Raw genomic sequence first — 13,888 nt, forward strand, 5'->3', positions numbered from 1 at the left:
ATAGTTTCCATACCCCTGATTCCAGTAGCTGCTGTATCCCTGGTTCCAGTTTTGACTGGGGCCTGCAATACAATGTGCCAAAACTCAGAGCTGCAGGAGACTTGTCTTCATTCAGCTGAGCCCCTCACCTTCCGACACCACAGCAGCACAAGCTTACCTCCACCTCTTCCTCGAGCTCTTCCCACAAATCCTCCTCGACTCCCCCACTGCTGCTGCTGCTGGTACTGTTCCTTTGACATGGCTACTTTTATTTCACACTGGAAACATAAAGTCAAATCCAATGAGCAAAGATAACCTCCACGAACCATTCTTAAACTCACAGAACACTAAGCAGAAAATATGATTTGGTAATCCTAGTGCTTTCCCTGGAAAAAAAAAAAGGGGCAGCTTACTCTCTCCAACATGAAAAACAGTTCTAAGACACTGGCGTTACAAAACATTTTAAGTTCCCTAATTTTCCACCAGTAGAACCAATTCTGATACGAATGCTTGTTTCTTTGCACGGCTTTCTGTTTATCCTTTGAAATAGACCTCTGAGGTCTATTTATCTGGGAAAAGTGAAATCAAATCTGAGTTACAATAGTATGGTCAACATTTTTACTCAACTCTGTTTTGAAGCTTCCACTACATATTCATCAAATGAAGAAGATGCCAGCTACAATGTGACCTCTTGCTACTAGGTTGAATTTCAACCAGGTTTCTGAAAGGAACCTAACCTCTAGCAGGAAAGCCTAACTTCCCATTTCATTTCAGTTTTGGAAACACTCTGTAACAAACTGAGATTTTGCTTATAACAACAAAATATTTCCACATTAAACACACAAAGATTCAGCTACCAGGAAAACATGGTGCAGGCTGATAGCGACACACACTGTGACCACACAGAGCATGTGGGAGCTTCACAACAAACAAACATGCTGTGGCCCAGCCCTCTTCTCCACAGAGGGTGCAGTACAAAACCTAAACAGGAACCCCGTCAGCTCAGAAATTAAGATTACAGTATCCTATTCCTAGCACCTATATAAATACTTCATAGGCTTAATGCCTACATATGAGAAATAATGCTCACAGGTATTTTCAGACTATTACCCCTAAACAGATACAACTAATAATGTTACTCCCTCTATTGCCATTATTCAGTTTCTCTAGGAAAAAATCCACCTACTTTACTAAGCCCAACATTGTGGTATTTCTTTTCCATTATTTTCTTCACCGGTTCCTCCTCCTTGAAAGTAATGAAGCAAAATCCACGCCTCTTGTTAGTTTTGTTGTCCATAGGGAGCTCTATCGATTCAACCTGGTAGAATACAGTGATTTTATCTTTTATCCTGCAATTCATGGCACTTAAAAATGTTAGTTCTAGGAGGTTTTAGATTTAACTGAAATTATTCAGACTTGAATACGATAACATGCCTCCTTTGTAGGGCTTTACATCACTAGAAACCATCACCATCAGCATCACAAACATCACCTTCCCTAGAAGTAGTGTTCATAATTCTGTAAAATACTTTTTTCCTCTAACTCATAGTATTATTTCCCATTCAGGAACTCATACAAAATATGGTGCACAAAGAATATTTCAGTTTGGTGGATAAGTAGTCTAACTTCAGTTAGAAGTTTCCGTTTTAACTTGGTTAAGACTTAAGTAACTAGGCATTTCAAACCTTGAGCAGATCTAAACCTTCAAGTTTCATATGAAAGAGATGTAGCTTTGTCCAAGCGCATAGTTCTGTTCATCTACAATGCTACTAAAATCGTATGTGAAACAGGACAAATCTTACACCTAACTACAAAGAGTAAAGTTCTCCTTACGTATGGCACATGAGACTTCAGTCTAGGCATAGAGTAGTTAAAGTCTAGAGTGAACTGTCTTTAAGGCAGTTAAGATGGCAGGTATTTGACAACCAAATTTCCCAACAACAGAGTTGCCACAACTGATGCTGGCAACATCTGAGAACTAACAGGGAAGCAGCAGCTGTACCAAGCTCATACAAGGCCAGCTTTTAAGGACCACAGTGATATATTGTTCATCTGCACCACCAAAAACTGGGGACAGCAAGAGACAGAGTGTAAGTTACACTATTTAGGCAAACTGTCTGAACCTGCGCCACAGCAGATCAGCTGGGGTGGCTGAAGAGCATCTTACCCAACTGACCAAAGCAGCATGCTCAAAAACATCCCATGCCCATCCCAGTCCAGACTGTCAGACATCCCATGAATCAGTTCCTGACCCTCTGACTTACCCCAGTCAGTCAGTTTATGCAACCCAAAGCCTGTAATTAATACCTTTATCACTAACATTCTGACTAAGACACATGGAGCTACACTGACCATTAAGCTTAGAGTAGCATCCATGCCAGGCTGCTTTTGGGAGCTGATTTTTGTTACTAAATTTGCAAAGACAGAACAAGTTCTACAAATATAAGCAGTTTGTTTCATCACGTACCTCACCAAAACCTCCAAAATACTCCCTTATTTTCTCCTCAGGTGTGTCTGGAGATAAGCCCCCAACAAAAATCTTTTTAACAGGTTCCTTTGTTTTCATGGCTTTAGCTCTTTTTGGATCAATGACCTTTCCATTCAGCTTGTGTTCCTTCTGGTCCATGACCTGTAGAAAATCAAAACATGATCTTAGTCACAGTCCAAGCTAAATGTTTCACTAACATTTTGAGCAAGGCCCAGTTATTTTATACTTTTTTTTGTTAATGCTATTGCTTCAATTCCAATACCTTCATTAGAGCAATAATTTGTGGCACAAACCCAAACAGTTCCATGATTTTGATCACTATCCACTGACACAAACAGTTCTGACAAAGCCCTTCAGGAGTCACCTGGAGCCAAGTATCATCCAAGGGAAGTTAAGAGTGTAATGCTTCTGGGAAAATGGACAATCCCATCCTCAAACCTGATGAAAAATCCATACTTTAGATACCACCAAAGGTCAATGAAGGTGAAAACTCTTCAGTGTGCTGTGTCAACAGCATTTTAGAAAGGTTAACAGCTATTTTTTGCTTGGATAATGCCCAAATCTATCAAAGCCACTGGCTCTACTCTAGGGGTTCATGTTGCAGCTCTAGAATGCAAACACTAAGTGCTTAGTAAATTACTGGTTTCAGTAGTAGGCAGCAGGCATTTATACAGAGTATTTTTAAAGTGCTTGAGTCCTGTGGCTTACAGTGCACTCCCCTCTAAGTAGCCAAAGCCATACTTTTGGAATCATCATTGCTGGTCCTGGCCACTGCATCATGAGTAAGATGGTTTAGGAAAAAAAAAGTTTCAATAAACATCTTAAATATACTGTATCCCAGAATCATCTTTAACAGATCATATACAAGCAACTAAGCACACAATCATCTGAGTGCTGTATCTTTGCTACCTAAAATTGAATATGTTGTTTCATTACATTAATACTACCTTATCTACGCTCTCCGATTCCTTGAAGAGTACAAAGCCGAAACCTCTTGATCGCCCAGTGATGGGATCTAACTTCAGAGTGCAGTCTACAACTTCACCAAATTTAGAGAAATAGTCCTTCAGATCTTTCTTTGTAGTATCCCAGCTAAGGCCACCAATAAACATTTTCCTGTTGAGACAAGATGGTTAATCTGTTAATGTGTCTTACTCAAAGTCCTGTACTGCCAAGTTTTATGAGCTCAGTTACCTAATGTAAAGAATAGCAGAATTTTATCAGTGACACTACACACACAGGCCTGCACTTTCTGATAACTTGCTTAAATGATCCTGTACAGATTAGATAGAGACTTACATGCATGTCAAAGTTTTGCACCATCTTCCACTGCAGCTGCTTACTCTGCTATCCCAAGAAACTACAAAGAGTGACAAAAAGATATTTTACTACTTCCTTGCATCCCCACCACAGGCTTAATTTCGTTATCTGCAGAGCCTCCGCACAACTGCTTATTAAACAAACACAGGCAGAATAGATTTATAAGACAGTTGGCAGTTAAACAGAAGCATTTATGTACTAGGTTGGACTACACATTTGCCAATATTAATAGACAAATAAAGTTTTGTTAAGTCCCCTTCCCCAGAAAGTAGTAAAAAAAGAAAAGTACTGGATGGTCAAAACTTATCTTTCCTCTCAAACACGATATAAACACCTAGCATAACATGATCAGGAGAACATCTTCCCAACATACTAGCTATAGGAACAGTGTTGCTCTGCAAACATGTATAGCAGATAAATCCAATCATGACTTGTATCTTCAAAAGCACACTGGAAGACTGGAATCAAATCATGACCATCCCACCACATTAGTAAACACAAAAGAACCAGAAAAATCAAGAAGCACCATGTCTTGAGAGGAAACGCTTCGTGATTTGCATCAACTAAAAACCAAGCCAGTATGCACACAAATGAAACATTGCTAGTTATTAGGCAGAGGGCTTATGCATCGATTCAAAAGAGGATTTGATTTGAGATCATCTCTTCTAATGCTGATGAAGAAGATTTTAAAGCAGGCTCAAAACAAAAGATATGATCCACTACGATCTATAAAAATGCTTTCTACAAAGCTTTGTCCATTTTCACCATACCAGCTTACTTCACAATCACAGGCAGAGTTATCAGGAAACTGAAAAAAACACTGTTGCATGTTTCCAACTCCTTCACTTTCCACACACAAATATTTCTGCCAATTATGTACCACCGTGTTGTACTTACACAAGTCAAACTCTCTCAAATCAAAAGCTGCTCATGTGCACTAACTGTTGAATTAGCTGTGCTCTTACAGAATTAAGAAGCGCATTCAGCTTCTGACAAACATATCCAACTTCCATACAGGTTCAGGAGCTTCAGATGTTTCTGTAATAAGTCTTTAAGTCTATAAACAGGAGTACCAATTCCCCATCCCTTTATCCACTTTTCCCGTTAGTTCCAGATCTCTCTTCAACAAAACACCATAAGCCCTGTCTAGTGTGACATCTTATTGTCCTCAGGATCAATATGAAAAAAATGGTCCACGCTGGTAAACCATCAGCCTCATACCAGTACCGACAGTTATTCAAAGGATGCTTTGTGCCTTTCTGTTCATCCATCTTTTCTGTTTTGTGAGTTTTAAGCAGCAAAACAGAACACATACAGAGGATGCAGCATTGTATTTCTAACACATGGGGAATAATGAAACTGTAGCAGTTACTACCGAATGTACACTTGCTATATGACATATAAATCACCTGATTTACAGTTATCAACAAACCATTAACATAAACATAGAAAATCTGGTTTACAGTTCTAAAGCAATTAACATTAACATACAAACCCCTGCTTTTTATCACTAAGCAGACAGACCAAGAACAGAAGTCTGAAAACTGACAGCCCTCCGAAGGATTTTCTTCCCACCATACAATAATTGCATCTGAGTCCAGTTACAGAGTGGCAAAGCACAACTGCTTCAGCTTGCCACCAAAGAAGTTGACAAACTACTGCTCCACTGCAAACCTGAGGTCAGATCAAGGTTACAACACAAATGTCACAGTACTGTCAAAAGCTTGTAAAATACATACATTTCCCAAACCACAGTCTGGCTGGTGTAAGTCACATCAGCATATAGTTTTCTAAGATAAGTTACCAGAAGTATACTGGGAAAGTTGTCAAACTTCAGACTTAGCTAAACAGAGTACAGACATCACCATGACTAGTGGCTCTGGTCTTCCTCCAACAGGCTAGTCAGGAAGTTGCCTGGCAGTTGCCAACACATGGATTTCTCAAGTCTACAGTTCCAACTGAGGAGATCTGAGGATACAAGAACCTGCACACTGTTCTTCCTGAAGACGTTGTCTCTAATTCCTAATGCAAAGGAACCACCAATGTACCTGCATCAGTGGCTACCAAGGATGTGCTGTTTTCCCTCTACTACCACAAGAGCTATCAAATCACTTTGTTTCCTGTACAGCATCATCTACAAGAACTGACAGGTCAAAAAACCAAACTGATCTAAACTAAAAGTCAATGTATGCTACATGTAATCACTGCCCAGTGTCACTGTGCCACTCAGTGACGACTTTTTCTAAGCTGTGTTGACTCAAAAGAAGGTGTGCTTCCTCGTGAAAACCCTTTAATAGGTGTGTATTCAAGGGAAAAAGTAAAACAAATATACAAACTGCAAAGGTACTTAAGGCCATTGAGAACAGGTGAGAAGTAATAAAAACATTTTAAGTTTTCATTTACACTAGCAATCCACTCAAAAAAAGGTTCCTGTTGTCTCTCCCTGCTCTCAGTAATATCCCTGGTTATTACAGGAAGACGACACTCAGGAAGGTTTTGCAGCAAGTCTCTACAGGACACAGTAGCTAGTGTTCCTTTATCCAGTTTATTTTTTATATCTTGGTCAAAACCAGATCTGCAACTTGTTTCTTATTGTCCTGACAGGAGACAGCATAGAGCAGCAGCCCATCTTGTAACTGGATTTACTGTAAGTGAATTTTACCTACTATATGACAGCAACGCAGTCCCACGCCAAGCATTAGGCAGAGGCCCTTCAAAAATTAAAAACAGCCTTCATTCTTTAGCTGCCACCTAAGGCAATCTTTCTCGTGGCAAATTTCATGAGGAGGAATGGTTTAGCACGGGAAGAAGTCAATGCTTCTTGCTTACGTGCAACCGACATACCGTTTGCTTGCAACACAGGGCAACACTAAGCGACTGCAACCTAAGCATGCTGCTATATTGAGTTATGGTCCTTGACACATGCACTTCACGCTAACTTTCAGGAAAGACACCCCCAAAACAAAAAAAAGTTTGTAGTTTATCACACATCACACCAGATGTCCCCTCAGGACCTGTCACTGCCAACTGCCATGGGACTGGGGTTGACAGGGGCATGAAACTTTCCCCACTTGACAGCAGCCTTCAGAACCCCATGACAGCCCTACTCCCGCTAATTTCGAAACCAAACCAGAGTACAGAATCCCCCACGGCTCCCTACAATGCTGAAGAGCAAACCAGCTACCGCCCCGTCTTGCACCTTCCAAGCGCACGCCAGGCCCCTGGGCCGCGTTGAGGCTTGCAGCTCCCCGGTGAGCCGCCAGCTTCCGCCCGAGCCGCTCCGCCACGGAGCGACCAGCGGCCCGGCTTGCCGTCCTCCCTACCGCGCGCGAGGGCCCCTCTCCCTCTCCTCACGCCCCGCTGCTGCCAGCGAACAGGAAGGCGGAGGTGCCCCAGCAGCAGCGGCACCGCCGCCCGACCCCCGCCGGCGGCCCGCCCCCGCCGGCACGGCCCGGTACGTGACGTCGCCGCGGCGCCAAGTAAACAAACAAGGCGGCGAGCGGGGCCGCGCCGGGCCAGGCCGAGCCGGAGAAGACAACCGCCGCCAAGGATACAAAAGCCGCGGGGCGCCCGCACCGCCCCAACTGCTCACCCCTCGTCCTCCTCGTTCTTGCTGGCATCGATCTTGGCTCCCTCCGACTCGATACCGCCGCTGCAGCCGCCTCCCCCGTCGGCGCCCCCCGCCCCAACCCCCGCCAGCCCTTCAGGCTGTTCCGCCGGCTCCGCCGAGCTGCCTCCGGCGCCCGCCGCCGCCGAGTCTATGGCGAACTGCTGCTCCGACATGGCGCCGCTGCAGCTGGTCCCGCTGCCGCTTACCCCGCCGAGGCCCCAGCCCCGGCGACGGCACAAACACTCCGAGCCCTCCCCTCCCTGCGCTCGCTTGTTTTAATGGCGCCGCCACCGACCAACCTAAAATGGCGGACGGAAGGAGGGCGGCGGGCGCGGTCATGTGACTCGGCTTCCCGGGAAGGCCGCGCGGCGGGGCGCGCGCCCTGCTCCCGCCGGTCGGTGGCAGGTGCCCGTAGCGATAAGGGGAGGGGGGGGCGGTGCTGTCGGGTGGCCGCAGGTACCTGACACCCTGCACCCTGTGGCCACCGCCCGGAACATCCAGGGAAAGGAACCTCCCCCCCACCCCCCATAAAAAAGTTACTTTCAAATTTAAAACAAATTTCTACAGATTGTAGTAAAACTTGACTTTTAAACAAGTGGCTTTTTGTATATTAACATACAAGTGCAACAGCAAAGCCCTGTCCTAGTGGTAAAGCTGTGCTCACAGTCATCCAGAGGCATCACTGACAAATACCAGCTCCTGTATCCACCTGCACTCTGGAAAAGTTGGGAATAAAGTCACATACCACTGCAGCTTCTCCATGGCCAGGCACTTGTCTCTTTAGTTTGTAGCTGGTGATGTCAGTCTTCTCTCATCCAACCTAATTGCTAAGATGACAGGAACCTCTCCAGCTCTAGGAACTGCTTAACCCATAGCAGTTTTGGTATGTAGCACTCCTGGTACAACAGGAGAACAAAATAAAATACCCAGCTGCCTGAGAGAGAAATAAACATCAAAATTACACTTTGGAAACTTTCAGAGAAACCCCTACCCAGACTACTCCCTTCAAGTTTGCAAGGCATCTCCCCCTGTGAAGCAGCTCCCCACATCTCACTTTTCTAAGCAAGGTTTATTTCAGATGCACATCTAGATACTTGTGCTGAGAAAAAACAAAAAGTCTTTTGGCCTCAGAGAGAATGTGTATGTCCACTTACCCACTGCAACTGTTCTCTTCAGGAGAGAGCCTGCTGGTTAAGTTTCCCTTCTCCAACAATCATTTGTTCACGTTTTTGTTATATTGCTTATCAGTATACACAAGATGGGAAACCTGTTTTCCGATTCAGTTGAGAAGAGCCCAGTATAGAATCAAACTTGAAGGAATAGATTCCAACTTGTACAGAAACTAGGTGCTGACCCTGAAGTTCAGAAACTTGCAATAGACAGGGAGCAATTCCTCTAGGGAAGTAAGTTATAGCCTTGAGTATTCTAGAACCTACATGCTTGAAAAACCTAGAAAGGCAATATAGATCTCACCCTCCAACCCCTCAAACCCTGCTATCAGCTTTAAAAAGCTGCTGCTGTAGTTTAAGGTCCCTCCCTCGAGATGCAGGACATGGGTATTGTGCCACAGCCCCCATCCTCTTTTCCACAGACTTCATCATCTTCCACAGTGCTGTTAAGGTACTGTAGCGTGCTCTTAGGACAGGTCAGGAGGAGGAGAGGGTTGTACTGACCTGTCGACACAGCAACCTTGTCATTTATGATCTCCAGAATGGTACCTCCTCTTCTATACAAGTAAAAGTATAGTTATACCACTGAACTGACAGCAAACAGCAGGACTACACATTCACTTAAGTAAGCATTTATTAGAGAATCCTTTAACATGAAATTATACAAATAAAAGTTTGTATAAACACAAGTCCACATTGTCTCATAACATGAATGGCAAAAAGAAAAGTAAAAACCATAAAAGAAAACTAGTCAGCCACTATGTACAGTTGGACACAGTTGTGTCATACACTAAAGTCTTTTACAAAATAGCCATTTCCTCTCACGAAGACCACCATTCACGATGCGCTGCAAGATGGCTTTGTTGCAGTATCTCTACCTAAAAATCAAGACAAAATATATGTCAGATCTGTGCAAGTTACTACAAGAATCGTTAAAAGGTCCATTTTCATGAACTGCTTTAAGTCTTCTATATATTCCTTTCTTCACTGTTAAAGATCATATGCATATTTATTAAGGTAACAAAAGGTTTTGTTACCCATCAGTAATTTTGTATTCCCAAATATATCCATTCAGCCCATTTAGGAAGCTGCTCCAGATCACAACACACATCCAATTTAGACTGTTAATCAGGCTCTGGATCAGGTTTTTTCCCCCACTGGAAACACTGCCAAAAGGGTTTCTGATTATTTATCCCATCTAAACAACTGCTGTGCAAACACAAGGCAGGTTGATTTAGTTCAAACAGTCTACATGCGTATGATCTTTAATGTTTTTCCAGATTTAAAAGTTCGTTTTGGTTTGCAGATTTCACTATTAGCTATAAAAAGAAAAAAGCAAGCATTAAATCTTAAAGAATGCACACTTAAAATGAGGTTCCACAATTGAAATACAACACTAAACAGAAGACCAAATGATTAAGCTGTAAAGGCATTTATGTACTTTAACTCCTGTAAAAAACCATTTAAGTTAAGACACTTAATCTCCAAAAAGATTAAAAAAAAGAAGCCAAAGTCTGAAGTTTTCCACTTTAATCTTTACGCTGGTACATGAAGTTGGAAGAGACCATACCACAGGACAGCGTTTTCTGGTGTATGCCTTGCGCTCTGCCTGCAACGTGCGACCCCAGAGATAGACGTGGTCAGGGTGACACACGGCCTGCAATGAAGTTCCCGCTGGCGGGTACAAACAAGGTATAATGTCAGAGTTAGAAGACAACATTCTTGTTTTCCTTAAGTTGTACCCATTTCAGTACTTTACCTGTTAATACTTCTAATAAGTTTAATTATTCCTCTAGACCACCTGGTACACAACGCAAAACAGAAAAACTCTTATGTTTTTCTGAAGTACTAAAGAAGATAAAGTCACATTTTTACAAAGTTAAAGATCTATAGACACTGTAGGCAAAGCTGGTTTTAAAAAAAAGTATTTTTTTAAGTTAACAAAAGCTTAATTAAAGGAAAAGTCATGCTACACAAGTTTTTACTCTTGATTTGTCTATTGATCTTTAAATTAGATTAGACATACTCAGAGTGGACCTTGCACTCATGTACACACCTGTTTCCTCAAGTACTAGGTGCTGCTTTAGTACGGCTGGTAGTTGTTTTGGTGATTGCCGCCACCACGGGATGCCTTTCCGTATGTGCTTTGTTGACCTGTAGATAACATGGGGGGCGGGAAAAGCAAAAGCATTAATATCTGACACTCTGAAGGAGATTGTTCCCATACAGTACACCAACAGGTCTGCTCTTTAGAGCTTCTATTAGGAGTAAGAGATGTTACAGAACAAGTTACTAAGGGCAGCCCCTGCTTAAAGATGCATGCTATTCTTATCTGGAATGAGATCAAAACCACTTACCACTGTAATCTGTGTATCCCGGCCCATATCCATAATTGGGATAGTTGTACCCAGAGTAGTCATATCCTCCATAGCCACTGTAGCTTTGATCACTGTAAGCACTATTGTAGTTTCCATATCCTTGATCATAGTAGTTATTAAATCCTTGATTCCAGTTTTGTCCCTGACCTGAAACCAAGTATAGCATTTATAAGTTACAGAACATTTTTTCACTCCTCTCCTGTGCTACTTGATCTAACTTTCTACAGCAATTTTTCTATGCCAGAACTATTACCTGGAAGAATCCTCTTACCTTCCTAAGAATCCAAGAAAAATAATATTCTAAAAAGAACTGAGGAATCCCATTTGGACATGAGAGATGGGTCATAAGATTTTATTACCCACAACAACGTTACAGAAAGACAACAGGTAGTTCTGGTCATAAAACAGCCAGGAAAAACAAAACACAAGACTACAGCAGCTCCTTCTGTTTTCCTTTAACTTCCATTTTGGATCATTAATTGCCTGAAAACCAAGTTAATCCACAGGATCAGTTTTACTGTGTTGTTGGTTGTGACTGCTTGACTTTTTAAGACTTGAGATGCATTAACCTGTGATGTAACAGCTGCTTGCTTCTCATTTATTTGCAAGGTGTAACAGTGACTATCTTCCTCTTCAGTGAGCAGCTTGTGGTTTCTCAACCATGAGCCAACTGTGTATCCCTTCACATGGAAGAGTAACTACCCTATACATGTAGCTATGCTATCAGCTGTGGGTATACAGAAGCACCCTACACCCAGCTTGCCACTTTGCAAGCAGAGATTCTGAAGCTTCCAGACACAACCACCAAAATACCATTTACCAACAGGCTACTTTCCATGTTCAATTTAAACATGAGATTTGCACACAGACCAAAACCTGGGAGGACCTACAAAGACCTCAGTGTTTAGTACAGACACTTAAAGCATTTACATTAATTTCAACATCCCAAACACTCACCCCGTCCACGCCCCCTACCACCTCCTCGTCCACCAGCTGCATTGTTTTTTCCTCCTTTCTGCTGCTGCTGCTGTTGCCTGTATACCTCTTTGGGCTGTGCTACTTTGATCTCACACTGTAAAGACAGAATTGTTAACTCACCAAGAATTTCAAGACTATTTTGTGAGTTACTTTCACAGAAGTCTACAGAAACAGTCTATTTTACATGCCAAGAACAAGAGCTTCCATACCTTGCCTGAGCCAATTTGATGGTATCTGCTCTCTAATAACTTCTTTACCGGCTCTTCGTCTGTGTAAGTGATAAAACAGAAGCCCCTCCTTTCATTCGTCTTTGTGTCCATAGGAAGCTCAATGTTTTCAATCTGAAATTAAAAGTACCTATCAATAATGCATGAAATCTGTAAGCAACTTTTAATGCTACCAAAACTACTTAGCAACCCAATGTCTTTGCCAACTGCATATCAGCCCACTGCAATGCTATAGAATCATCAATATGCATAGTTTCAACAATCCCTAGTTTTATCTAAGTCTAACCCAGTGCTCTCCTCAAAAATTATTCCATCGTTAAGACAGAGGCAACACTGCACTTGAAAACCATAACTATTCTTATACACCATTAATACTATACCTCGCCAAAAGCTCCAAAGTACTCTTTAATCTGTTCTTCAGATGTATCTGGACTCAGCCCACCAACAAAAACTTTTTTGGGTGGCTCCTTCCCTTTTAGGGCTTTTGCCCTTTTAGGATCTATTAGCTTCCCATCCAGTTTGTGTTCCTTCAGTTCCAACACCTAAGAAGCACACAAGGAAACAAAGTCTCAGATCACTACAGTGACACAGGCAGGATTTGTGCCATCGATTCAGCAGAAATCCACCCACCTTCTCCACACTGGCAGCATCCTTGAAGAGCACGAACCCAAATCCCCTCGACCTCCCAGTGACCGGGTCTGTTTTAATTGTACAGTCCACAACCTCACCAAACCGAGAGAGATACTCTGTCAAGTCTTTCTTGCTAGTGTCCCAGCTGAGGCCTCCAATAAACATTTTCCTGGAACGTAAGAAGTACAGACGAATACATGTAAACACGTGTGTATACACGTGCAAACGGGTGCAAATGCACGCGTGGAGCATGGAGCAAGCCCGCTCGCGGCCGCCGCAAGCTAAAGCGATCGGGAAGCCGCCGCCGCCCGGCTCGGCTTGCAGAGGCAGACAGCCGCGCCCGCTGCCGCAGGTATAGCCCCGAGGGAGCTGCCGCCGCTGTCCCGGCCCGGCCTCACCGTTACAGCCGGCCCGAGCCTGCGCGCCCCGACTCCGGCAGCAGCGCAGGCCCACAGAGACTGCCGGTGACGTCACACCCCCGGATTGGCAGCCCCCCCTCCCCTCCCTGCCCGACGGAAACTGGGTCACCAGCCCGGGACACAAAAGCGGGCTGGGCTACCAGCGTGGGAAGGGGAAGGGCCCAGCTCGCCCGGCCCGCCTCTCCCGAGCCACCCCCTTCCCCCCACACCCCCGGCGCGGCCCAAGAGTGAGAGAGATGGAGGCGCGAACCCCCCCACCTCCTCCCCTCCCCAGCCATACCCGTCGTCCTGCTGGTTCTTGCTCGCGTTGATCTTGGAGCCCTCGGCGAACTCCTCCGGGCCGCCGCTCATCTCGGTCGCGTCCTCCATGGCGGGGCGACGGCAGCAGGGCCGCTCCGAGCGAGCAGCAGAGACCTGCGCGGGAGAGAAAATGGCGGCGGAAGAGATCCGGGCACCGCCTGCGCCGCCCTTATATACCCGCGCCGGCAGCCAATCAGCGCCGCTCTCTCGGCCAACGCCGCAGCGCCTCTGGCGGCCGCCGCCAGGGCTGCAGCGCCCACCCGCTGCCGGGCCGCCGCCGCGTCTCCCCCGCCTCGGCCCCGAGCTCGCGGGCCGCGGCGCCGGTCGGTCCAGCCGGGCCCCGCCGCGGGGCCCGGAGCACGGCCGCCGTCCTCACACGCCTCGCCTCTC

The 13,888-nt window shown here is 44.6% G+C and overlaps 2 protein-coding genes across 10 annotated transcripts in view; both read right to left on the reverse strand.

Annotated features, from left to right (window-relative positions):
* The window catches only part of HNRNPD (heterogeneous nuclear ribonucleoprotein D), a 10,360-nt gene extending 2,651 nt beyond the window's left edge, over positions 1-7,709 (reverse strand). For 3 of the 4 annotated variants that reach the window (XR_012633556.1, XM_074904888.1, XM_074904889.1), the window contains exons 1-6: positions 7,380-7,709; positions 3,415-3,583; positions 2,447-2,608; positions 1,166-1,297; positions 158-257; positions 1-62 (exon numbers count right to left, since the gene is read on the reverse strand). The exon at positions 1-62 is cut by the window's left edge and continues 85 nt beyond it. Coding sequence is in view for 3 of the 4 variants with exons in the window: in XM_074904888.1 (XP_074760989.1) it covers positions 1-62; positions 158-257; positions 1,166-1,297; positions 2,447-2,608; positions 3,415-3,583; positions 7,380-7,570 (816 nt within the window). In the remaining variant the exon portion in view is untranslated. Of the gene's footprint in view, positions 63-157; positions 258-1,165; positions 1,298-2,446; positions 2,609-3,414; positions 3,584-3,766; positions 3,787-7,379 lie in introns of those variants that run through there. The other variant, XM_074904890.1, reaches the window with a different exon arrangement.
* A 1,473-nt stretch (positions 7,710-9,182) lies between these two features.
* Positions 9,183-13,886, reverse strand: HNRNPDL (heterogeneous nuclear ribonucleoprotein D like). 6 transcript variants are annotated; one of them, XR_012633557.1, is made up of 9 exons: positions 13,479-13,873; positions 12,780-12,948; positions 12,530-12,691; positions 12,132-12,263; positions 11,902-12,016; positions 10,924-11,091; positions 10,623-10,720; positions 10,137-10,240; positions 9,183-9,444 (listed from the first exon to the last, which is right to left on the reverse strand). XR_012633557.1 is itself a non-coding variant. In XM_074904896.1 (8 exons), exons 1-7 carry the CDS (start codon positions 13,565-13,567, stop codon positions 10,650-10,652), a joined length of 906 nt encoding a protein of 301 aa, XP_074760997.1. In that variant the 5' UTR covers positions 13,568-13,873; the 3' UTR covers positions 9,183-10,240; positions 10,623-10,649. The 6 variants fall into 6 exon arrangements, 5 of the variants coding, with proteins under 5 accessions (XP_074760997.1, XP_074760994.1, XP_074760999.1 ...); XM_074904896.1 differs by having other exon boundaries at positions 9,183-10,240; XM_074904893.1 differs by lacking the exon at positions 10,137-10,240 and having other exon boundaries at positions 13,479-13,870.
* Between the last annotated feature and the right edge of the window lie 2 nt (positions 13,887-13,888).

This window comes from Athene noctua, chromosome 4, assembly GCF_965140245.1.
Source record: "Athene noctua chromosome 4, bAthNoc1.hap1.1, whole genome shotgun sequence".
Classification (NCBI taxonomy): domain Eukaryota; kingdom Metazoa; phylum Chordata; class Aves; order Strigiformes; family Strigidae; genus Athene; species Athene noctua.